Source organism: Ambystoma mexicanum, chromosome 6q, assembly GCF_040938575.1.
Source record: "Ambystoma mexicanum isolate Mex_15411 chromosome 6q, UKY_AmexF1_1, whole genome shotgun sequence".
In the NCBI taxonomy this organism is placed as follows: domain Eukaryota; kingdom Metazoa; phylum Chordata; class Amphibia; order Caudata; family Ambystomatidae; genus Ambystoma; species Ambystoma mexicanum.
In genome coordinates this window covers 1,261,176,493-1,261,203,277 of record NC_090937.1, presented here as the reverse complement: position 1 = coordinate 1,261,203,277, position 26,785 = coordinate 1,261,176,493, and the positions used below count along the sequence as shown (strand labels likewise).

The 26,785-nt window shown below is 47.4% G+C and overlaps 1 protein-coding gene across 2 annotated transcripts in view; it reads left to right on the top strand.

Annotated features, from left to right (window-relative positions):
• Positions 1 to 20,214, top strand: part of PI4K2B (phosphatidylinositol 4-kinase type 2 beta) — a 354,471-nt gene extending 334,257 nt beyond the window's left edge. For both annotated transcript variants that reach the window (XM_069631865.1, XM_069631864.1), the window contains one exon: positions 18,003 to 20,214. In XM_069631865.1, coding sequence (XP_069487966.1) covers positions 18,003 to 18,176 — 174 coding nt within the window. In that variant the 3' untranslated portion in view covers positions 18,177 to 20,214. The remainder of the gene's footprint in view (positions 1 to 18,002) is intronic.
• The last annotated feature ends 6,571 nt before the right edge of the window (positions 20,215 to 26,785 follow it).

The window sequence follows — 26,785 nt, the reverse complement described above, 5'->3', positions numbered from 1 at the left end:
GGGACCTGGAAAAGTGGACGGAGGCTGAAACTAGGGCCTGGCAGGATGGAACCCGCTCATACGATGATGACTCCAACGACACCTTAGACTCATGGAAGGCCCTGGTGCGTGACATCCAGTTTGCCTCCGACCACAAACCCCCCTGAGCTTTCACCCTCACTAGAGACTTGCTTGTGACTTACCCCAGGAATGGTCAACCTGATGATCAAGCCCCCGTGAACTTGGGTGTGCCGCACACCAGCCCCTCCCCCGCCGCCACAATTACGAACAATATATTCGCCTATGAAGACTGTGGTAGTTAGTTAATTTGTTTTAGTTTGTTTGTTGTGTTACCGTTTGATGGTTGTGTTGTATTCATATAAATGCCAATAAAATACTTTAAAAAAAAAAAAATAACAAACGACAATAACTCTCTGAAAGGTGAGCATGCAAGGGCCACCTTTTTCCACAGGATATGTGACTGTATGTAGATCCAAGCTTTTTGGGGGAGGGTTTTTGCATAAGCACTTCACGCTGCTGGGGGTTGAAGTTCCCTTGCACCATAAACTAGTGTTGCTGGGTTTATGGTGAAAAACCAGGTTCAGTTAAAACCAATGTTTTTATCCAAGACTATGGGGCTGATGAAGAGGATCACTGCAGTAATGTCTGCTGCATCAGAACGCCCACGGTTGAGCCATTGGATAAGCAAAGTGGATGGGTCTATATCCCTGGAGAGACGGGCCTATCATGCTAGGCGCTGCCCCCAAAGGTTTCAGAAGGTTTGGGGCAGATGGGTTGGGGAGGTTTGACGGTGTTATTTTGTTGTCTTTATGTGGGATGATGGTATGTATCCTTTTCCCTTCTGCTAGGTTATCAACTTTCTAGATAATCCACTGCTTATGTCTAACCTAGCAATGGCAACTTTTCTTCTCTTTTTTTTTCTGTTATGTCGTCATAGTGTTAAAACAATAAAAAGGCGTTATAAAAAATAAAGGTGCATCGCAAGTTGATCAAAAGGGTTTCTTAAACTAAACCGCTGTTAATGAGTAATTATTCAACCGCATTATAGGAGTGGGCATCACAAATTCCAAAGTTTCGGCTTTGTATATCGTTTTTTGTAATTTTGGGACACTGCAGTACAACCTTCAGTGAGGCACTCTGGATACATATATTGGCAACTGAGATCAAAGTGTTTTGACTCTGGTCCAGTGTGCTCACAAACCGGTTATGATTAACTACTCAACGTTTGTTACAAATGTCACTTGCTCAAATGAAGCCATAGATTTAATAACTAATCTTTAATCACATGTGTTGCAGGAGATGTAACGCAGATGCAACAACTTGGCCGTTTCATTTCAGTTTTGTTTCCAACGCTTGATGGACTGTTCTAGTACAGTTACTCGTGGCAAAGAGAAGTTGTACACTGTGTTCGTCTAGTTTTAAAATCACACAAGTTGCAGATTATGATGCCTTTTGTTGGACTAATGGAAAAATCTATACAGAGATGGAACAAAACCTTAGCTGACGAAGTCTCACAGAAAAAACAACACTTAATGCATGGGATCACTACCCTCTCTAGGAGGGTCATACACTAGAAAGAGTATAGTTCAGGAACTTTTTTTTGTTGTTGACGGGGGTAGGGGAGCGGGCTTGACTCTGGACCGAAAGTACAAATTGAACAAAAAGGAGTAGAGTGCAGGCTACCCCTCACTTCAACGCATTCAATGCATTAACAAATAGTAGAAATGTGCTGTTAATATGTTACAGTACATATTTCAACATATTTGTTAATGCATTGAATTTACATGGCTGTATTTTGTAAAGACAAAGGTATAGATTTCACCCATTGTTTGTTCTTTAGTCTAAAAATAAAATGTATTTTATCTGCATTGTTTAAAATTTAGTGTGATCTAACATGGCCAGTTCAATTAGATGCTAGCATCCTGTAGGCCTTGTAGCACCTTCAGTGCGTTGAAGGGAGGGGTTAGCCTGCACTCTACTCCTTTTTGTTCAATGGGAAGCACACTAGATACAGGTTCAGCCGTAGCATGATACCATCCTCTGTTCCCATCTTTTCCTCAGGGGGTCACCAATCATCAAGTTCAATTTTTGGTCCTGAGGAAAGCGGATATATCTAGACAAGACCACCAAAACATACAGCCCCCTGCTTCTTGATTAAATCACACTTTTGGCCCGTGCTGCTGTCTGCTCTACATCACCGCACTATGTAGACCCCTGAACTATTGAATTCAATTTATGTAACCACGTGAGAAGCAAAACATATTAGTTGTCAACTAGTGAGGCAATTACAACATGTAATGCCTATAGCCAGCTTTGATGCTGTGTTGATTGTATTAAGAATTTCTGTTAATCTGGGAACTGCATTTGTGCAAAGTTTTCCAGGTTGGTTTTATGGTGCTTTCATGGTTTTCTCTATCTTTACTAGCGGTATCACTTCCAGGCCTAACCTGATAACTGCCTTTTGCACAAACCTCTGTATAACAATTTGTGAAAAATGTTTTTTCAAGTTAATTATATCCAATAAATGTATGGAAAATGACAAATCTGGAGACATAGTACAGTGTGTTTTGTTCTTATAGATGCAGAACAGCAAAAGGTGCTCCCGGTACAAATGAGGAGCTAGACGTGCAAAATAATCCTGTTGACCGTTTACATTTAGTTCCTCATTTAGTGATCCGTTTCAATAGAATAATACCGTCTAGTTTTTATGTCAGTGACCCCTTGTTGTATTGTACTTATGTTGTCTAGTCCTAGACCGAGCAGGGGTTGACCCTCACGTGAACCATTCTTCATCAGTTGTTGCAGAGTTAAATGATTTGTAAAGGAAAGCCTCAGCACACATTCTCTAAACGAAAAAGAGCATTTCAATGAGTGGAATGTTGGCCTTGAATTGCTTTCTTATCTAAAGGTCCTTAAAAACTTCTTGAAGTAGGGGACACAAGGGGTTGAAACAGTACACATTCTGTGAGTTGCATTTAAATGAAAAAAGGTGACACACTGGCTTCTTTGCGTATGTAACCATTAAGTTTGGGTGCAAGCCGTCTTAATGTGGGCCCTGCTAGTTTCCTAAAATTACTGATGTTATTTTAAAAGGCATACTAAAGTGAGAGGTTTGAAAACGCATAATTGGGAAACGGGCCAGTTTGTATTTTAATCGGAGTCTAAAGTGTTTTGCAGCCTCCAAGTAGAATCAGGGTGTTTTAGTGATTCCAGCGCAGCAGCTAAGGTGTCCGGGCTTGCATGCAGTTTGGCAAATGAAAATAAGCTAACCATTTGTGGACAGTGCAGTGTCTGCCGTGATCTCAAAGCAATTCGAGGTCCACATTCTATTCATTCTGTTCCTACAGCCGATGAAATGTCGTATTTCCCACCCCCCCCCCCCCGTTTTGAGATTTTTCTGTGTTGTGGCTTTCCTTTACACATCATTTCAAGCTGCAACATGAAGAGGTCTGTGAGACTTTGCAAGCTAATATTTTGTTCAATCTCTGCATAGATTTTTCAGTTGGTGGAATAAAAGGTATCAAAATCTACAACTTGTGTGATGTTACTCGCCAATTGTTGCATCTGCTATTCATCTTGCGCACTTGCCCTACCATACCCACAATGCGGCTCCCACCTCCCATGTTTCCTTCTTAGCTTCTCTACCTGCCCATCGCTGCCTGCTGTTTTCTGGTGTTCTGTTTTTTCCCAGTGTCTTGCCCACCCTTCAAATGTTCCTGCTAGCCCTATTCTTTCTTGCTGGCCCTCTTTGCACTTCCTTTGGAGTGTGACTCAAACCTAGTCACTCTGTTATGGTGCTCCGACTCAATCGGGCATCTCTTGCAGCTTCACAAAGGTAACTGGTCCCATGTGAGCGAGTCACCTTTTGCTTTTCCTTTCTTTTTGGGCACCTTTCTGGCTTTTTGAAACCACTTTTCCTATGTAATGTCCTTACAACTCTCCTTTATAGGGCTGGCACTAGTATTATCTGCTCTTCTCACTTACATGCCCTCTGCTTCTCATCAGACCCTTAACTGTTAACTTTATTCACTTTTATATTCAATAAACTGACTGTCGTGCAAAATAAGCTCGTATAGGGACCATCTGCATCTTTCAGGGGGGTCTGGGTCAAAGATCCTTGCAGTGAGAAGGACCGGGGAATGGTCGGACAGAACCCTCGTGCCAATTTCAACTTCATCTGTGAACCGCAGGAGCTGTGGGCTTGCTAGGATCAGGTCTATTCGGGGTGAGGAGCGGTGGACATGGGAGAAAAAAGAGAAGTCTGCTCTATCTGGATGGAAAACCCTTCAGGGTTCTGAACAGGTGTCAGAGACTCAAAGCAATCTTGAAATCCCTGGGTGATGGAGCACCCGTTCTGTCCAGTAGGGGGTTGGGGAGCCCATTGAAATCCCCACCCCGACTGGAGAAGAGATGACTCCAGCTCTGCGAAGATGATCTGAGCGTAGTTTGGTGCGTAGACTGCAATCAGTGTGTGAAGCTGGCCGAAGAGATCCCCCTTAACCGCCACGTAGGATCGCTGTGCCTCCTTTTTTTACTGGTTCCCGAAGCCAGGAATTGAGTTGGAAATGCTCGGCAGCGTAGCCTAGGGAAGTCCTCCGCTAGGAGGTGTTTCCTGGAGGAACACTACCGAAGCTTGGTGGTCCTGCAAGCGGCAGAGGGTGGACGTGTTTTACAAGGGAGTTCAGGCCACAAACATTCCAGGAGATATAGCGTAGCTTGGTATGTGGTGGGGGGGGAAGGCTGCTGGTAGCCTTCAGTGTTCAGGTGGATAGTGGGGGAGGGGCGGAATTGATTGGTCGCCAGCGGGAGATATCCCAAGGAGGGCTGTAGTTGCAGGTCTGCTGTAACCAAGTTTTAACATTAAACCAACTAGGGCCAAACGTGGCCCAATAACCCAAAGGGCCGGGAAGGGTGGCCCAACAACCAGGCGGACTGGGGGAGAAACCAACCCAACAGAAAAAAAAAACAAATCGGCCTGGAGGGCCTCGGGCCAGAGTGACGGTCCATCCACTCGGCTGGGGCATTACGTGGGATGCCCGGGTGCCGAGAGTACATTCCGGCATGGAGAGTCGGCAGTTGGTTACTATTCGTGTGGCGGGGGGGCTGCCCTCCTTTTGGAACTTTCATTCAGCGGCTGTGCTGAGCCGCTTATTTTCTCTGCCGGGGAGGTAGATGAATCCTCCTCAGGGGTCGAGGGTTTGCCCCCCCCTCGTCCCCCTGTGATGCTGCAGGCATCCTCAAGAGCATGGTTACCCACGTCTGACCCTCAAATGTGAACTGGAGCGAGGCCAGGTAGAACCATCGATATTTGATGTTTTGATCCTGTAAGAAAGTCGTTAGCGGCCGAAGGGCTTTTTTCCGTTGGACTGTAGAGGTGGCCAGGTCCTGAAAAAGCTGTATGGTAGCCCCCTGGTATACAAGGTCATCTTGTGAGCGGCTTGCCATCATGATTTCTTGTTTTGTGGTGAAAAAGTGGACTCTGGTAATCACCTCAGGGGTGGCGGATGTCGGGGTGCTTCTGCGACCACATAGTCTATGGGTGCGATCCAGCATGAGCAATGACTTATCACACCCGGGAGGAGAGTTTGGAAGAGATTCTCGATGTAGGCTGAACTGGCTCGGTCCGATATCTAGGTGGGGACCCCTCTGATGCGGATGTTGTTCCTGCCGGCCCTGTTTTCTAAATCTTCAGGCGAGACATACCCCTCCACCCCCGACAATGGGAGATGTCTGGTGACCGCTCGTGGAGAATATGATGTCCCCTGGGGCTGACTGCTGTGTGGATCCGGGTCCCCGCCGGCAAGTTGCTGTGTGGGTGGCAGGGGCTGAATTGCCCTTGGGGCTTAGCTGGACCAGGCCGAGGTCGATGAGGTAGGGCTCGCGCCACTGCAGACTTCAGATGGTGTGTAGAGGGCCCCCAAGGCGTCCTGCTGGGTCCATGGGGACCAAGGTGGAGGGGGCTCCGAGGGGCTGTTACTGTGAGCAGGAGGGGACCAAGGATGGGCTGCCTCGGACCTCCACAGGTAGATGTCGGGGCCTGAGGGCCCGTCGCAGGCGGAGGGGCGGAGTGCAGATCTGATGGACAGGCGGCCCTGGCTGATGTTGGACCCCTGCTGGAGGGCGTGGGGGCGGAGGACCCCCTGTAGCGCCTCAGGGTCCACCGGTCAAAGCGGAGGATTAGGGCTGTGTCCCTGTTGGCTTCGATGGTACATGGAGGGGCAGGGGACCTTCCAGGTGTCCCGCTGGGTCTGTGGGGACCATGGCGGAGGGGCCCCCGAGGGGCCATCACTGCAGGTGGGGGGCTCTCAGGCTGGGCCAACCCCAGGCCCCCCTGGCAGGAGTAGGGGCTGGCAGCCCCAATGTTGGTAGAAGAATGGGGTATGGGTGTTAGGCAGAAACCTGTGCAGTTCCCTTGGGGAACACTGCAAAAGATTTAAGACTACAGGTATAGCAGTAAACCCACTTGGTAGCAGTCTGTACCACCCAGATTTACCTGGTAGCTGTGGCTGAGCAGTCAGACTTCCCTCAAGAAGAGTTAGGCAGTATGCAAAGTATACACAATATGTACTCAAACACAACAGTACAAGCAAACACTGACCAGAGCTTGGTTTCAAAAGTATATAGTTATTTATTGTTAAGAACACATACGTTGAAAAACACTCTAGCAAGATATAGTAATACACTTCAAACACAGTTATTTTGAAAGCAGTCCCAACCCTTATTCCTACTAGACAACTCTTGGTTAACACCACATAATTCAAACAGAGGTGAGTGCTTAACTTTAGATGACACTCTAGTAGGTTCAAAGAAGGGAGGGAAAAAAAGAAAGAGCAGAATTAGGATAAACACACCACTCGAAGGCCAAGAACACTTTCAGTAAGTTCACGGAAGCACAAAGTCACAGGTGAGCAAGAGTCACTAGGCAGGGCCTACTCTTAGAGCAGACAGAGCGAAAATGTGCCCAAGATCACACAGTTATTAGGGATTCAGAGTCTTGCAAAAGAGTTCAGAAAGAGTTTAGAGAGGCATAGAAAGTTTAGCCAGGGTGTCCCAGGCAATCCCAGGTTCGAAAGCCGGGGGCTAAAACTACCCCGTACAGTCGGTGGCAAGGGAAGCCAGGCGGAACACGGTACCTTAAACGGGAAGGATCCTCCAGCGGTGGCAGTTGTTCCAGGCAGTGGCAGCAAGGCTCGACGTCGGTCAAGGAAGAAGATCTCGCTGAAGAGCAGACGAAGAAGGTCGTTGCACTGCCCGGGAAGAAACCAGCCGCGGAGTCCTCCGGTTAAAGGGTTGGACCGACTTTCGCGGTTGTGGTAAAAGTGTGGTATTCCGGTTGCCGGGGTGCTTGGCACTGGCAAGGCGGCCACGAGATACCTCGAAGAAGCGGAAAGAAGGTGAAAACTGGTTGTCCCCACCAGTCAAGGGAAGGAGACACTCTGTTAAGAGCTCTCCTCGGTCGTCGGGAAAAGTGGTGAGACGGTTCAGCAGGGCTCCACCGGTGGTGTCGTCGTAGCAGGTCGGCTCAGCTCTTCCCTCGTCGGATTCTTGGGTCCTGTGGCGACTTCTAAAGTTCCAGTCCCCAAAGCCCTGCTTTTATGCAGCAAACCCCCATTCACCCAGCCTAGCTGTCACTCAAACATGCTAAGTGGTGAGCCGGCCGGCTCACCACTTGGGCCAATCAGGACGGAGTGCGACTTGAGTTACCAAGGTAACTCAGTCCAGGGTGCCTAAATCCCCCTCCACCCCTCCTAAGTACCCCAGACAGAGTGGCACCACTTTGGAGGGCTTCTGTGGAGAAGCCCGCCAAAAGTGGAACAAAGGGCTCCACTTTGGGTCAGAGTTACAGAGGCGAACGCCAACGCCATTTTAGAATCAAGTTTTGGCAAAAAATCCCAACCGGAGTTATAATAATAAATATATAAACCGGCGGTATGTTTGAGGCTACCGTAAATAAATAAATGTGTTAGCCTAAAACAATGGGAAATCCCATAGGAAAATATTCGCGGTTGAATATAAAAAGTAGTTTCCACTGCCACCAGCCAAAACTCGATCAGGGGGGACGGAGACGTGCCCCCTCGACTAACAGACCCTGGGGCAATCGAATTGCCCCAGCCAGTACGTCCACAATATGATGGTTTGTACTGGTTCTGTTCAGGATTTAAGACTAGTAAAGTCATTGGTGACTTTACATGCCCTGGGAGACAGTAGTCAGTCCCAGGGTATGGAGTCTATGGTGGGGAGTCCCTAGGACACCCCTGGGTTACTGCACAGAGGGTGCTGTGTAACCCATATCACAAAAATACATGAGGCCCTATGGAGTAAAAGACCCCATAGCCCATTCAACACAAGGTTAACCAAAGAAACACTCTTCAAATATGCCCAAGAGTGAGGGAAAAAGAGTCTCACTCTTGGCAGGAGAAAAAAAAAGAAACCCCAGAAATCCAGCAAAGCTGCTGGGGGACTCACTAGGTAGGGAAATTCAGCCCAAACAGAGAATTCTCCCTAACAATGGGCCAGCAGGGGGGCTGGGTCTGGGCAATATTGGGCCCAGAGTGTAAGGTGGGCCGGGGGACCCCCAGCAGCACCCCACAGCCCCGAAGTTCAGGAGCGAAGGAGGCGCTTGATGTCCCACAGGCTCTACTCTTTAGTCGCAGGCCGCGGGATGATGGGCCGGAGCGAGCGCTGTGGCCGCCCCACCGATGTTGCTGTGGTTGTCAGGGGGCCACTGCCGCCGTGGTCCACGTTGGCTGGTTGGGTGGGGGGCCCAGGTGATGTTGGGCCCACGGTGGAAGGGCGGGCTGGTTTGGGGACCCCTGACGTCTAACGGCGGACGAGACGCCCGATGTCCCACAGCCTCGGCCCCAGGCCCTGGGGGCTGGCGCAGTGCCCAGTCGCCTCACCTCTCCAAGTGCGGCTCTCCCCCTTTGTCGCCGGCTGCTGGATGATAGGCAGGAGCAAGTGCGGCAGCTGTCTTGCTGTGGTCGCCAGGGGGCCTGCGCTGCCGAAGTCCGCGCTGGTTGGCTGGGCGGGAGGGTTAAGCACAGATTCGCAGGAGCCGCCACAGCCTACTCTGTCCCCCGCAACCTCCTTGATCAGGTAAACAGGGGCTTCCCCGCTCCAATTCCGGCTCAGGGTCGGACTGCAGTCTCCCGGGGTGTTCTGCTGCACATTAGGCTTACTCCATGCCAGGAATGAGATTAGAAACCGGGCATTTAGTGGCAGAGCATGCCGGGTGTCCCACGGAGCTCTTAGTGAGGTGTCCGCATCGTCTGAGCCTCAAGCCACAACCCCTCCTCAGGATATTTTTAAAGTTTTGGAAAGTCTCTGTTCCTGCACTAGCTGGCTGAAGTCCAGGAACAGGAGTATCGTCGCGGGCCGCACTGCAGGGTCTTTCTCTTGCTACACGCAGCAGGTAGCAGTGTCAATGTCTCTATAGTTGAAAATCTATGCTATGATGGCCCTTTCTGGAGCCCATGGCAGAGGTCTTGTTTCGCGTGAGTGGTGTGCTCTTTCCACCATAAACCTGCTCGTGACCGGTGGGTCATGCAGGACTTCCCTAAGTTTTTCAACAAAAACTCCATATTATCTATAGGGGTGCTCTCCGCCACCCTTGTGATGCGGGTGGTGTTCCTCCTGGATCTTCCTTCAAGATCGTCATTTTTGGCCACAACTTGTTTGACTGTTTGCTGCAGCGTAGCCATCTCGCGTTGGAGTTTATCTATTTGGATCGCAGAGACGTCGATCTTGCAAGTTAAGGCATCTATTTTTGCTCCATGGTTATCTGTGCCACTTTTTAGTGGCAATAAAGTTTGGTTTAGGACTGAGATGTCGATGTGGGATGGGCCTGGCGATTCCTCCTGTGTGGGGGAGTTCCCGGTCCGTTCTAGCGAACTGTTCCATCTTTGTGGTTTTTTTTTTTTTGGGTTGCCCATTCCCGATATATTCGGATGTATGGCTGCTGAAACATGTTATCAGGTCCCTTGGGCACAAATTGACCGGCTCACAAGTCGGGTTTACGTCCTCAAAGCTGTGGTGTCATAATTGTAGGGCCCACTGTAGGTGGGCCTGTGGTCCCGAGCCGTGGCCTGTGAGGGTTGAAATTGAGGGTCCAGGCCCTGCCGCCCTGAACCACTAGGGACTCTTGTAGGACGCCACTGTTCACCAAGGGGTCCGGACAGTCCCGTCATCCCCAGGGCCGGTCATCAGCTTGTACTCTTCAGCGAAAGGAGGCGGCCTTCGGGCTTTGCAGACCTCAGGTGGGGCCAGGTACAAGTATGGGGCCACCCTTGCAGCATCTTGGCCATATAGGGCAAAGAGGGGCCTCGGGGCTGTCTCCTCATGGGGAGATCTATAGGCGAGACCACGTGTAGCATTAGTTCTTTAGCGGCTGGGGACTTAGCGGCTGGGGACTGTGGATGTTGTGCGCCAATGTTTCCCTATTTGCGGTGGTCAGTCTACTGTGGGGGGGTTGAGGCGAGTGTCTTTGCTGCTGGTTCTAGGGGGAGTTCACGATCCCTGCAGTGATTCCCTGCTGCAGATATTGATTCTGGGTCCCTGTGTGTTTTAGCCCCTGCGCGGCTGACCTGTTGAAGCAATTTCGTTGACAGCTGGAGGGATTGTCCATAAGTATTAAGAGCCGCAGGCTGGTTGGGAAAGGATCCTCTGCGGCGGGGGCCGCGATTCGTTCCTGGCCAGGGTTAGAGGGGGGGCGTGGGCGTCAAGGGATGAGTGGTACGATCGATAATGTCCCCTCCCCCTGGGGCACCCCGCCGACTCACCGTTGTCTGGCACTGTAGTCACGTGTCGAGCCCCGACGGGTGAGTTCTCAGCCTGGTGGAGGTGGCAGTGCTGTTCACTGTGCCTCAGGTCCATGAGCGCTGGCCGTACAGCCACCATTGGTGTCAGACTCCAACACCGCAGTTTGTTCCCCGTGGGGGGGGTCTGTGTACGTGCCCCCTGCTGCGGTGGGGTCCGGTGCCATCGCTGCTCAGGATGGTTTAGGGTGCGCAGACGCCATCTGGCAGAAGGATCAGCGCCCCCAGCTTGGGGTGGAGGGTTTGGAGCAGGCGCATAGCCACTACAGCCCGGTCCTCCTCCGTTTTCTCATTGAGGCAAAGCCCGTGATGAGCCATCCAAGCCTGGATTATTAGGTAGACCTCATAAGTGCCTTTGTGTCAAGAGCAAAGTCACCAGAGATGGGGATGAGTATCTGGGTGTCATCAGCGTAGTTGGTGTATGAGACACCCAGATAGTCAAGTATGTCAAAGAGAGGCTTGGTAAACACATTGTATAGCGTGGGAGAGACGCAAGATCCTTGCGGGACTCCACAGGGGACAGGTGCAGGTTCTGCGGAGGCTAGAGGAGAAAAACCCCTCATGGTTCTGTTCGCTAAAAAGGAACTTATCCAAGATGATGCTGAGTCAGAGAAATGTGCAGCAATTTTGAGATGGTGGCAGAGATTTTTATGATCAACCAAGTCGAATGCTGCTGACAGGTCGAGCTAGAGGAGTGCCAACTTGCCCTTATCTTTTAAGTCGTCAATTTGCGTTTTTAGGTCAATCAGGGCAGTTTCTGTGCCATGTCTAGGACGGAAGCCAGATGGACGAAGACCAAGTAATTGGTTTGATTCAAGATAGTCCTGTATTTGCAAGTATGCAGCGCGGTCCAACATTTTTAGTAGGTATGGTACCGTAGTGATAGGCCTATAATTGGCAGGGTTGCTTGGGTCAAGGGAAGGTTTTTTTATTAATGGGATAACCCAGGCATCCTTGAGGTTATCTGGGACAATGCCCGATCTAAAGGAGGCATTTATAAAAGTAGTGATAAATGGTGAAAGGTCATGTGCAGCTTCCTTGATGATGGGTGCTGGACAGGAGTCGCCTTGACAATTTGAGGGTTTAAGATTATTAATTATATTTTCCACTTCCACAATGGCTAGCAGAGAGAAGCTGAAAGGTTTTAGAGGGCGTGTGGGGACTGGGAGGTCGTGCGGAGGTGAGTTCAAGGTAAGATCAGTTAAGATGTTCTTTTTAACATTCATTTTTGCTTGCAATAAGGCAATTTTATCTAACAGTGCCTTTTGAATATTCAAGCACCAGGCAGCGTCAGGGGAGCAAGTCACCAAGGGGGCAACCGGGGACTCTAGTTACTTGAGGATCTTAGAGTTCCTTCGTGTTTCATTGGGCCTGCGTAGTACGTTTGTTGTAGACCTCTTTTTTTTTTTTTTTTGACTGCAAGAATAGCAGCTTTGTAGGTGGAAGTGGCTAGGGTTAGGTTATTTTTTGTTGACAAGGGAAGGTGTATTTTTCCAAAGGGAATAAGCTTTTCTTTTTTCTTTGCGTAAGTCTCTAAGATGGGGAGTGAACCAGGAGTTCAAATGGGAGCAAGGTTTCCGTTTACGCAATTTGAGCGGTGCAATAGTATCGAGGGCTTTGAGCATAGCTTGGTTGTAAATATTCACTAAGACGGTATGGTCTGAGCTGGTGGTCAGAGGTATTTAGTAGAGGGAGGATCTTAGGAAGGAGTTTCTTGGTAGAGATTTCCTTCTTGGGTGAGACCAAAGTCAGAGTGTTTGAGGTCAGTAGCTTTGGGATCATTCGCATCTTGGTAGCCTAAATTAAAGTCACCAAATAGGAGGATTTGTGAGTTGGGCTTGGAGGCAAGAATGGAATATACATGAATAAATGAGGTGATGGGGCCAGGGGGGCTTATATATGAGATGCGCTGTAATAGTTTGGTTGGGGGAGATGGGTATCTTAAAGGATAGGAGTTCAGCAGAAGGAATCTGGATGATCGGCATAATCCTGAGTTCAAGTGAACTTTTGAAGATGACCTCTATTCCTCCACCCTTGGATTGATTGGAGTCCCTGTCTTGTCTAATGATGGAATAATTGCCTGGAACTGCAAGAGAAAGAGCAGGACCAGATGCAATATGCAACCAGGTTTTGGTGATAGCCAGGAAGTCTAGATTACTAGAAGTAATCAGATCCGCAATATCAAGGGCATGTGCCGAGAGGGATCAGGCATTGATCAGAGTACCAATGAGTTTCTTATTACTTGCCTTGGTATGGCCTGAAGTCAGAGGTGGTGAAGGGTTTAAGTTTGAGTTTGGTGCTGGGTTAAGGAAGTGTGTTGGAGTGAGGTTAATGGCTGGTTGTGGGAGTTTGGGTAAGGGCCCTGGTGGCGCATCCCAAGGAGTCTGGATGCTAGTCTGTTTTTTTGTGGTGTGAAGGGCATGGTTGACTCCAGTGCGTGCAGGCGGGTGCAGTCTGGATCAGATGTGGTTGGATGGGAGCATGACGTGGACTAGTGTAGCTGCTAGCAGGAGGATGGCTATGTGTAGTCTCATGGCTAGTCTCAAATTGCGGGTGTAGGTGACGATGGGCCGAGTCTGTGGTGTGGCTAAGGTGGCTGTGCACGTGGACTGAATGGTGCACGACAGCGTCTAGAGCCAAGTTTCTGGTGATGGTGGTGCAAGGGCGATTTGGTGTGGGTTTAGTGGCAAAGTGTCAGATCCAGAAGGCTGGGTTGTTCAAATACGGGTTGGGTGCAGCCATGGTGAGTGAAGCTGGTGGATAGTGTGTGAGGGAGTGGATAGTGTCCGGTGTGGGCCAGGAGTGCTGCTGAGCACTGGTGGTGCTTAAGGGCAAGATCAGGAGTAGAAAAGACAATAAAGCAGAAGATCTAAAATACAGTGATAGCCAGTAGGTGAGCTGCAGCCGGTGAGACCAATGCGGTATGCAGGATGAGTCTAGGGCTAGCAACATTTTACACTCTATCACCGTGGGCTAAACGCAATATCAGGCACAGAAGGCTGAATACAGTGTCAAATGCTAAATGCAGCATCAGGCACAAAGGGTGAATACAGTGTCAAATGCTAGTGGCAAGTCTATCATGGGCTTGATAAGTGTTTTCTATTGGCATAACGGACTGGTCTGGGATGGGCTCTAATGTAGGCAGTGGGGAGGCAGGCACATTAAATAGGGTGTATGGCACAAACCTGCTAGAGCACCAAGAAGCAGTATATAATGCTGCCTAGCGAGTGTTAGGAGAGACTAAATGATGCAATCCTGGGCAAAACATTTAATACAGCGTTTGAATGGAGAATCGTGGAATACCCAAAGCAAAACAAATGTTAAACTACCAAGGCAAGCAGCACAGCAGCAGCGGAGCAGTGTTTCGTGGGAGGCCAGCTAAGTAGGCAGGCGCATTTCGGGACATATAGGGTACAGTCGTGAGTATGCTGCCGTGGAATAGTACATTTTGCTGGCTAAAGGAAGCTAGGGGGAGGCTACGCGAAGCGGTACTAGGCAAGACATTTAGGTCGGCAACATTTAACTGAATACTTTTCTTGAGGCGAAATAGGCAGTGCATAAGAAGGTTAAGAACAGCATATGGTAAACGATGTAGCAGTGCTACGTGGGTGGTTTAACACGGAGGCAGGGCATATAATGACGCTGTGGACACTTGGAAGTTATATACAATCCCTTAATGTCACTTTGTGATGGTGAGGTGTTAGGGAGAATTCTCTGTAAAGTCTAATTTCCCAAACCTAGTGAGTCCCCCAGCAGCTTTGCTGGATTTTTGGGGTTTCTTTTTTTTCTCCTGCTAAGAGTGAGACTCTTTTTCTCCCACTCTTAGACATGATTTGAGGTGTTCCTTTGACTTTGTATGTGTTTTATGGGCTATGGGGTCCTTTACCCCATAGGGCTTCATGTGTTTTTGGTATGTGGGTTACACAGCACCCTCCGTGCAGTAACCCAGGGGTGTTGTAGCGACCACCAAACATAGACTCCATACCCTGGGACTGACTACTGTCTCCCAGGGCATGTAAAGTCACCATTGGCTTTACTAGTCTTAAATTGTGAACAGAACCAGTACAAACCATCATATTGTGGACGTACTGGTCGGGGCAATTCGATTGCCCCGGGGTCTGTTGTTTGAGGGGGCACTGTCCAGTCCCCCCGACCGAGTTTTGGCTGGTGGCAGTGGATACTACTTTTTATATTCGACCGCACATATATTCCTATGGGATTTTTCCATATAGCCTCAAACATAGCGCCGGTTTATTAAATTAATATAAATTCACCGGTTGGTATTTTTTGCCGAAACTCTGTTCCAAAATGGCATTTGTGTTCGCTTCTGTGACTCCAACCCAAGTCGAGCCCTTTGTTCCACTTTTTGGCAGGCTTCTCCACAGAAGCCTCCAAAAGTGGTGCCTTTCTGTCTGGGTACCACAGGGGGTGTGGGAGGGGGTTTAGGCACCCTGGACTGAGTTGCCTCGGCAACTCAAGTCGCACTCTTGTGTGATTGGCCCAGTGGTGAGCCGCCCTGCTCACCACTTAGCATGTTTGAGTGACAGCTAGGACTGATGAATGGGGGTTTTCTGCATAAAAGCAGGGCTTTGGGGACTGAACTTCAGAAGTCGCCACAGGACCTAAAGAATCCGAGGAGGGAGAAGCCGAGCCGACCTGCAACGACGACCCCACCGGTGGAGCCCTGCTGAACCGTCTCACCCCTTTTCCCAACAGAGGAGATCTCCAGCCCGGAGAGTCTTCTTCCTTTGACTGGTGGGAATAACCAGTTTGCCTGTCTGTTCGCCTTCCTGGATCATCTCGTGGCCGCCTTGCCTGTGCCAAGCACCCCGGCAACCGGAATACCACGGGTTACCACTACCGCAAAGAAAAGGGTAGTACCTTGTAACCGGAGAACTCTGCGGCTGGTTTCTTCCCTGGCAGTGCAACGACCTTAATCTTTCCTCCACGTCGAGACCTCCTCTTCCTCTGGAGGAAACACCAACTTGCACCCGCTGCCAGGAACAACTGCCCCTGCTGGAGTGTTCTTCCCATTTCAGGTACTGTGTCCCGCCTGGCTTCCCTTGCGACAGATCGTTCGGGGTGACAGTAAATCCTTGACTTTCTAACCTGGTTTAGCCTAGGGCCTGTTAACTAACTTTTCCTGACTTGATCTCATCTTTTTTTGAACTATCTACAAAGACTCTTTGGGCATAGCCCCACTGTGTGATCCTGGACACATTTTGCTTGCTCTCTCCAAGAGTGGGCCTGGCATTTGAACTTCCTTGCTCTCCAGCAGACTTTGCGTAACCTGCCTCACTGTGGTTCTTTTAAAAGTATTGAAATTGTGTGCTTTCATAACTCTGCCTTTTCCCTCCCTTTTTTTATAACTTATTAGAGTGCCATCTTGGGTTAAGCGCTCACCTCTGTCTGAAAATAAGTGGTGTTTCTCACTAAGACTTGTCTAATAAGTAATCAGGGTTGTATATCTATAATAGTGACTGTGTGTTGAATTTACTTACCTTTTTGTGCTAGTGTAATTTACAAGTGTGTCTTTAAATAAATAACTATATACTTTTACACCAAAGCTCTGGTCAGTGTTTGATTGTGCTACTGTATCGCTGTACCTATTGTGTATACTCTATATACTGCCTAACTCATCTTGAGAGAAGTCTGACTGCTCAGCCACAGCTATCAGGTAAATCTGGGTGGTACAGACTGCTACCAATTGGGTTTACTGCCAACCACCTGTAGTCCTAAATCTTTTGCAGTGGTCCCTAAGGGAACTGCACAGGTTTCTGCCTAACATGAGGGTCAGTATGACACAGGCAAAGCTGGGTGGTGCGGGCCTTGCCACAGTGCGTGTTGAGGAACGGCGATGTTCAGCGACCTGGTGGTAGATTTAGGTTTCAAGTAGTGCATGGAGGGTGGCGTTGGAGGGAAATGGGGGTCATTTGGGCAGGGGTTCTGGCGTGGGCGTACAGCGTCAAGGACAGGCACAGGACAGGTTGCGTTGGGGACCAGCTATCGCCTGCCGGTGCCCCGCTATTGGTTAAGGCAGGAGTCCGGGTCTCCTTGAATAGCAGGACCAATGTTCTGGTATTCAAACGTATTCTTGTTTTTCAACTTGTTTAGGAAGTGTACAATCATTACAATGTGTAGTGTAAATGAATTGTATCAGTTTCAGGCTTACAAAAACTATAGATTTTCATTTAATTTGCATAGGTGTGTAGTTCCTCCATGCATATCCATATCGTTCGTGAGACTTTCTTGTAAATGTCAGTTTTCGAAGTCCCTATCGTGGATCTTTTTTGCTTCACTTGTCCTGGCTTTATTTCTTAACTACTGAATAAGAGCTATGCCAACATACGATTATCAGGAATAGTATTGAAGATTTTCTCTGAGCACAAGTTAAAAGCAACTCTTTGGGATGAGGCATCAGTAAGTAAGAGCTACCTCTGTGGATTGAATAGTGAGCAGGAAGTCCAAATTCCATATGAGATGCAAACTATAACTGTTAATTTTATGAGATGATATACTCTAAATGACTTGTATATGACCCTGCTGCTCCTTTAGAAACCATCACAAATGTTGCCTCAGTGAGTTTCTAGGACATTAGTTGGGCTAGCTCCTGCTAGCTACTGGTGCCAAGCTAACCAGGCTTTTGCAGGTTATAAGCAGGTGCTAAATAGTTACATTAGTGCTCATCAGGGATCAATATTGCTGGTGACTGTGGATAATGCTTTGTACCTATCTTGGCTGAATTTAACTCATTAAATGACTTCATTAGTCACCAAGGTAGTCTTATCTTCTATGTATTCATTCATTGATTAACAAATTGGAGTAAAAATGAGTGTCATTCTTTTTCCACACTAACTTTAAATGCTATTGAAAAAGCATACAATTGTGGTTTTGTAAAATCGCTGTTAACTTTACTCTAGAGCAGACTTAACTGTACATAGTGCATTTTTAGCTAGTAAAAAGTGACAGTGTCTATTGACGAGGAGATCATAGTCCTCAAGATCAGTAAAGAATGTTCATACTGTTTCTATGGAATACTAAAATACTATGGGTAAAATTAAGAATGTAGCTTGGTTCATTAAATAGTACTGCTGTAAAAAGTATTCAATGTGAATGGCCTGTCCAGGTTTTCTTCACATGTAGACCTTCACCTAAATAGTAACAATTTTATTTTTTATTTTTCCACAGATCCTGAATCTCACGCAGGCGCTAAAAGATGGAAAAAGCCCCATTCAGCTTGTTCAGATGCCCAGAGTAGTTGTTGAACGAAGCCAAAGTGGAAGCCAAGGGCGCATTGTTCATCTAAGTAATGCTTTCACTCAAACTGTTCATTGCAGGAAACCATTTTTTTCTTCTTGGTAGTAAAGCCTGCTCAGTGGTGGGGGGAATGAGGGATTCGGAATCTCTGTACATATATAAAAAAAGATGTATTTTTGTCATGATTCTTTGCAGTTTACTGTTCGTCTAAAGAACTTGCAATAACCTGCTGTACAGGAGCTAGGTTTGTACTGCCAAAACCTCAGATGTTCATGTTTCAGTTGTATTCTGAATGTATTAAAAGTTTACACTTTCTGTCCAAATATTGTGAACATTTGTCAGGGAATAAGGGATGATTTTCTTTAAGATGTATTTTTATAGGACATAATATTCTTTTTTATTTAATGTTGGTAATTGTTAAAGTGTACGGTTTACAAATTCTGAAAACATTACTTTTAAATGAAAATGCAATGTCTTTATTGCATACGTTCATGTGAAAAATACATAACTATCTCCTTTTCAGAGTACTGTCTTGATGAAGGAAAGCTTGAAACTGTACTTTTCGTTTGTGAGTCAAACCGTGCTTTGTGAGGCACTTGCCTGAATGTCTGGTTTTTTTCCCATTATATAAAGGAAAGCATGAAACTATTCATGAAATTAAAGATGTTATTACAGCTTAGATTTGTTGTGTACTTTTGAACAGGGGGACCAACAAACGTAGACTTAGTGTATTTAAAATTAAATTATTCTTTTATACATTACTTTCTATGCAGTAGCATGTTAAAAATGTTGTTCCATATTTGTCACTACTCGGTCTTAAATCAGAATAGTCTTACAATGATCTGACCATGCCGAGAATAAATAGCAAAATGTGAAAGCCGTTATCGCCTATTACACCACCCAAATCATGGGATGATCCGAGACTTGAGTGCCCGGTTTATGGTGCCAAGGTGTCATTAGTCGGTTGATCTAGGACTCGTTCCTATCTTGACTGTGTTGGTTACTTGCCTTTATATATTGATTTAGCAGGATACATTTATTTCCTCCATTACCTCTAGACAGCATTATCAAGGCACACCCCACACTGTTTCATATGTGGCGGGTTAGTGACATTGAAAACAAGATGAACAATTCGAAGATTAGCAAAACAGTGTAAAAATTTACATAATGCTGAATCTAAAATGGTTCATAACCTACTGTTAAATTAGTTACATAAGATCATTCAATATTATTTGCAAAGGAACAGAGTCCCTTAAATTTAACATGCATATACAATTGTATTTGCTTTCATACTCCTCCATAATCTAATGTTACTAGTATTGTACTATTACACATGTGCCAATGCTCACTGAAGAGGACAAACTCGTTCCTGGCATAAATTTAACTAAATGTTAAAGAACCTTTAACACCTTTTTCTGGAATGTACGCGTCACTGTTGTGATAAATAAGAACATTGAATACATTAGATTTCTGGTCCTTACCTTTAGGCACTGGTCCTTTAGGGCTCATAACAGTCCCATGTTGCACATATATATTTTATGATGTGTATGCACTTAAGTTAAGACGATGCAAAGCCAATTGACTTATTCCACACATACTTGGATCTCAATAGTATGTTCTGTTGCTGAAGCTGTCTGAACATACAGAGCCTTAATTGTTGCCATTCACTTGGTTCTAAAAGCTATTTCAGACTAAAACTGTGAATATTAATTTAGCTGAAAGAAAAACATTATCAAATGTGGCCCGGTTCATGTGCATATCTTGGTTGACATTAATGGGGTGATGCATGTGCACTCTTGTACTTATTTCCAGCTAAACATTGTGTAATTTAGAAGACCCTTCAGGCAAACCGCTTCATGATTGACCTCCTGAAAAATGCTGGGACTGGAGCAAAACAAAATGGAATGCCCAACACATTGGTGTCCACCGAGTACTAAATATATTTGGGGTTGGTTTGAGTACTTAATGTTTAAATATGAAATATTTAAGCCTTAACAGAAAAGAGATGTTGCATGCTGGAATCGCAGAAATGTGCCTTTTTGTAAGATTTTCTGATTACAATTTTTATTTGTAAAAAGAAAAAATCAAAACACATTTATTTGAGTGTTAAGTGTAACAAATAAAATACCAAATTGTGTCTGAACATGTTTGCTTTCAAATTGTTTATGTAGTCGACAAATTAATGAATGGGTGTCCACAGTCTTTATTTTTAATAGGTTGCTGTGGTCTAATTCTACTGTTGTAATGATTTTGTATAAGACGCCAGAGGATGTTGCAGGTCTTATTTAAAAGATAATAAAATGCCAGATATGTTTGTCCCTGTATGTTTGCCCGATGCAATCATGCGCAGTAGAAAAAAAAATGCACATAGCGTTGCCTGTTGTCACTGCTAGAGGGAGCGGTTGCCTTAGGATATGTAGTGGTCCTTCTGTGTCAATGAAAACCTGCACTTTAGCCAGTGTACACTTGCTCTTAAACTAGTTTTAAAAATGTTTTGAAGTGGAATTGAGATGCCTCATTTTAATTCAAAAAGTTTTTCGGTGCTTTTCACACTGTAGACACCCAAATATTAAATACCTCTTCTTATTGTTTGGTTTTAAATATTAGTTTTCAGCTTTTGTTTTGATTCATAAACATACCCAACTTGTGTGTATTTTCCTAATAGGAAATTGTATCATTCAAAATGTCTCATGTGCAACTAAACAATTACAAATAAAATGAATAGGGTTACTAATACAATAAACTGGTCGTGGTAGCATGCAAACAACTTAAATTCCACTGCGGCAAGTGTCCAAATAGTAAATGTTGCACACTATGAGTAATACACTCCTTGTCCATAGTCTCCTTTTCTCCATACTCTTGGAAGTACCTTCAGGAGAAATGATAGACGTTTTTTAGTTTTTACCTGCAAAAAACATTTTCCCCATTGTAAGTTTTGACATGCAGCTGTGCAAATGAGTCCACACACCTACAGGCGCACTGCCCTCGCCCCTCCCATCCAAATACAGCATACTGCATACTTGACCTTATGCCTACACCTTTGAGGGGAGGGGTGTTTGGAAAGACCGTGGACTACAAGTGCAGTAGTCACTACTGTTTGAAACCAACATACTCCTACAGCCTGTCCCCTTTCCTAAATCCTCCAGGGGAGGTGTAACTACCAAGCATAACATGGAAAGAGGACCAGTGCTGGTTTAGGCAAAATTATTTTGCAGCACTACTTGGCCAAACTGGACTTCAGCCCGAGGACTGGCATCATGCAACATTGTTTGCAAACTGCAGAAGTCAAGTCCCACGTAGCAGTCCTGGCAATAACCTCCCATGGCACACATCTCCAGAAGGCCACAGAGGGTAACTTGGACCTCCCAGAGTGGTTTTGAAGACCCTTCAGAGGAAAGGGCTTTTAAATGCCATAGCTTTGAGATGCTAGACACCATCAGATGGGCAATAGTCACTTTGAATGCTTTCTCAAGAGATCTTAAAAAGGAATGGAGAGCATGTCTCGGGCATGGTAGTACTTTGTTTTGCTAAGTAAAATGTGAGGTCTCGATGCACATCCAGATTGCGGAGTACATGGTCTGCTTCATTAGATGGGTTTATGAAGAACATAGGAAGAGATGTTCCCGGTTAAGTGAAATTCCAAGAGTACTTGCTGAATAAAGGAGTTGGATGGTGCAAAGCACCACCTATCTTTTTTTTTAAAGCTTTTGTTTATTGGCAGGTGGTCAAGACAGGTACAGCACAGTTAGCATGTAAGCGAGAAAAACATGACTATCAATATTCATTGCATCGCAAATAATGTCAACTTCACATTTTAGAGGGGGTGAACATAGTGGAATAGTAGAATAGTACGCATGAGACAGGTATCAAGATGAGTCCGGTGGTGCCGGTAAGGGGGCGGAGGTCCACTCGACCCCATCTCTGCTGTTCAGGTAACTACAGAATTCAGTCCACACATTTGTAGGGCGGGATGGCACGGGCAAGGATCCGATGTACTCCTCCTCGCATGTTTGTACCCACGTGAGGGCCCTCAACCACATGCTGAGGGTTGGGGGAGTGCGGCGCTTCCAGCATTGTAATATACATCTTTTGGCAACAATAGCACTTACATTCAAGAATTTTGACAGTTTCCTTACATTTTCTCCCGTCCAAATGCCAAACAGCAAGGCTAATGGGTCCATCTCTACCGGGGAGCCAATTATCTCTTGAGAGCGCCTTTGTCACCTCCACCCAAAACCTGTACAGCGCTGCGCAGGACCAAAACATATGAACATGATCTGCTTCATTTGATTCGCATTTCAGGCATTTGTGTCGAAGCAAACGTGAATTTTGCAACTCTGTATGGCGTGTAGTAGAGCCTGTTGAGTAATTTGTATTGAATGCAGCGGAACCTGGTGCTGAGTGATACCTTGCGCGTGTGTGCACACATTTTGCCCCACATTTCGTCAGTGATCTCTGTTTCGAACTCCCTGGCCCATGCCTCCCGTGGCACCAGGGAAGGATTCTCTAGTTTGCCCATCTGCATTTTATACAGGGAGGATATTATGCCCCTACAGCCTGTGGAGTTCGCTATGTAATGGAGTTCAGGTGAGTCTGGAGGCTCCTCTGGGAAGGAGGGCACACATTGTCTGTACCGCTGCTCACAATCTGTAGTACTCCAACAAGTCAAGTGCGGAGCTGGAGTGGCCGGGGCGCAATGTTCGGGGGTAATGAATGAGCCATCGGATACAGGTCAGGGCACGATATCCCAGACTCTCCCACCGTCGAGAGGTGTTGGTCGTGAGTAGGGGTGAGGCCGGGAAATTGCCATAAGGGGAGCCACTTCTAGTATGGGCGCTGTACAGGACTGGGGGGAAGGATATTATTCCATGCCTTAATCGTGGAAGCTACCGGGTCCCATGGGGCATCAGCACGAAAGCCATGGTGTAGTAGGAGGGTCATGATGTGGGTACCGTCCCCCGCCATTTTTTCCAGTTTGACATGTGGGGGCGGGTTGGGGTATGTGTACCAATGAGTAGTGTGTTGTGCCTGTGCAGCGTTGCAGTAGAAAGTTAAATCGGGGGCATTAAAGCCCCCCTTCTCATAAGGCAGGGTCATATGTTGCCACTTCTTGCGGACTGCCCCGGAGTGCCAGAGAAATTGAGCAAACGCTGCGTGCAGCCTCTTGAAATACTGCTTGCCTGGCCACACCGGCACATTTACAAATATGTAGAGTAGCTTAGGTACCGCGATCATTTTTTATTAGGGAGAGTCTACCCCCAAGGGATAGAGGGAGATTACACCACTTGAGCATCTTGGATTCAACGAGCTGCACCGTTGCTTCATAGTTGTCTGCCAGCAGGGAAACTTTAGCCAGTGACACCTGAACCCCGAGATACTTGATCCCAGCCGGGGACCAGCGTAGGGGGAATTCGCAAGACGGTTGCTGAGTTGTTTTAGTGAGAGGGAAGATTTTGGATTTTGAGTAGTTTATGGTGAAGCCCGTGCCTATTTTTGTTATATCTCGAATGATAGGGTCCAAGTATGTGGAGGGTTGTCTGACATAGAGGAGTATGTCATCCGCGTACAGCGAGATGATTTCCGGTGTGCCCTGCAGCCGGACGCCCTTATGAGTATGTCGATTTCTGACATGATCGGCCATGGGTTCAATGGCAAGCTCAAAAAGGAGGGGGGAGAATGGGAATCCTTGTCGGGTACCCCTGTGCAATTCAAAGGGGGAAGAGGGGATGGGGTTAACTAGCACCCTTGCCGACGGTCCCGTGTACAACAGTTTTATGTAAGAAATCATATTTGGCCCAATTCCCATTTTCTCCAAGACCGCCCATAAGTATTGCCACGAAACCATGTCGAACGCCTTTTGGGCGTCTAGTGTGACTGCCACCGCGTCCGCGTTTGGATCAATTCTAGACAGTACGTTGAATAGACGCCGGACGTTGAGTGCCGTGGAGCGGCCAGGGACGAATCCGCTCTGGTCGGCATGGACTAAGTGAGGCATGAATGGGAGGAACCTATTGGCAATTACTTTAGCAAAGATCTTCATGTCAGTATTAATGAGGGACAGGGAACTGTAGGAACCGCATTCGTCTGGAGGTTTCCCTGGTTTGGGGAGGACAGTGATTAATGCTTCTCTTAATGAGGGGGGGAGGGTGTGTGAGCGGAGTGATTCAGTCCTGACCCCATGCAGTATCGGCGCTAATATGGCAACATGCTCTTGATAGAACTCAGATGTGAGTCCGTCGGGGCCCGGGGCTTTGCCCTTAGGGAGATCCGAGATCACCTGGACTATCTCGTCTAATGAAAACGGGGCATCAAGCAGTTCCCTGGTGCTTTGAGAGATCAAGGTCATAGGGATGGACTCTAGCAGGTCGTCAAGGTCACGGGCCATGTGCTCTGGTTGGGGGCCGTATAGGGTGGCATAAAAACTGGCGAAAGTGTCAAGGATAGCATGGTCTGACCAGTGTCTCGACCCCTTATCAATAATACTATCTATACGAGTCCTGCCTCCCTCAGAACGGACCAGCCTGGCCAGGGTCCTGCCCGGTCTGTCCCCCTCGCCATATTTCCGGGCGGCCGCCGGGCGGGTATGGTATCTCACTTCATTAAGGGCATGTGTTTCAAATGGCTCCAGTTCCGTCCTAATCTTCGCTAGGGTGGCAGGTGCTGGGCTGGAGGCGTACTCTTGTTCCAAAGTTTTAAGTTTAGATTCAGAGATTTAGGGCCTGTTTTATGGATTTGAGGACCCCTGCTTCTCTAGAGATACACATTCCGCTGATGTAAACTTTGAATGCCTCCCAACGGGTCCCCTCGGACGTGTCGGAGACATTGTTGTTTTCGTAGAACAGGTTTATGTCGGCTAGTATCTCCGCCCTAAAGACGATATCTGATAGGGCGTCTGTTTTGAAACGCCAGGCGGGGCGAGCCCCAGAGGCATAACCCAGCTGGATCTGAAGTAGCACGGGGGAGTGGTCGGAGAGTGTGCACGCCAGGATCTTAACATCGGAAACCCTGCCCATCCGGCTACCTGACAGGAGGAATAGATCTATTCTCGAGGAACTATTGTGTACCGTGGAATAAAAGGTGTAGTCCCTCTCCTGGGGGTGGAGTGTTCTCCAAGCATCGTGTAGATTCAAGGAGCTCATGTGAGTTAGCAGCCGCTTGGGTTATAGGTCTCCGGGCCGTGGTTGTCCTGTCTAGGGCCGTATCGAGTATGAGGCTCATGCCGCTGCCCCATATGATGGGGATATCCACATTTCATGAGAATGGAAGACACTGTATCCATGAAGTCGGGAGAATCAATATTGGGAGCATACGAATTCACAAGCAGGCATTCTTCGCCAGCTAAGGTACAGTGTAGGATCACAAATCTACCTTCAGGATCTATGTGGGATGTGAACCCAATTGATTTGTGAATGAGAGTGAGGACTCCCCTTGACTGAGTGGAGTACTCAGTATAGTACCTGTTGGGGCCCCAGGCCTGTGAGGTTTGATGACAAGAGTTTCTTAGCGTGTGTCTCCTGCAACAGGAGGATCTTGACCCCATGTCCCTGTGCATACGCAGTAATTCTACGAGATTTGGTAAAATTGGTCAACCCCCGTACATTCCACGTCAATATTTTAATAGCCATACTAAAGAGTCAAGGAACATCCCAGATGTGGATTCTCACTTCGAATATCAACTGGAGCGCTGAGATGAGGCAGGCCTGCCGCACTGGTTAACACCAACCGCCATTTTGTGGAAAACAAACCCCAACTGTCCCTCCCCCCCACCCTCACCGCCCTGTAATAACTAGCATTGTATAGACAACCACCCTGAAGCGAAACTGTGTGCCAACCCCAACTCGGCAACACCTGAGAAGTAGCCCAACCGGGGCTCGAACACAAACCTACCGCCATAAACGGCATTGCAGCTGCAGTGGGGGCTGCTGCTGCCGACTAGCCCACCAATGTTAAAACTTTGGATGAATAACAACATACACATTTTTCAGCATTGTTCGGCTATTAAAGTAGAGGTTACAAATCAAGGATAACCATGGTTTTCAGAATAGCAAGGACGAAATTGGGACTACCACAGGTCAGTGCCTGACGGTGCAGCCCGGTTTCTGGAGTGGTGGCCTAGGTTTTGGCAACAAAATCATGAAATACAGGGAGGCAGCTCCCGCAGGATGAGAAGTACTAGCTAGGGTGCCAGGGGACCACGGCCGGCCAGCAAGTGGGATGACATGGGGGGCGGGCCGCATTGCACCAGGTGAACAACTACCATTGTATAGGCAACCACCCTGAAGCGAAACTGTGTGCCAACCCCAACTCGGCAACGCCTGAGAAGTAGCCCAACCGGGGCTCGAACACAAACCTACCGCCATAAACGGCGCTGCAGTGGGGGCTGCTGCCGCCGCCGACTAGCCCACCAATGTTAAAACTTTGGATGAATAACAACATACACATTTTTCAGCATTGTTCGGCTATTAAAGTAGAGGTTACAAATCAAGGATAACCATGGTTTTCAGAATAGCAAGGACGAAATTGGGACTACCACAGGTCAGTGCCTGACGGTGCAGCCCGGTCACGGCCTCACGAACCGCCAGAGATCAGCGGAGGAACCTAGGGAGTACAGGGTCAGTTGTCGTCCATTTGTCCCTCTGGAGGATTCAACAGAGGGACCTGTGCTTCGATAAACTTAACGGCCTCGTCCGGGACCGTAAAGAAATAGCTTTTGT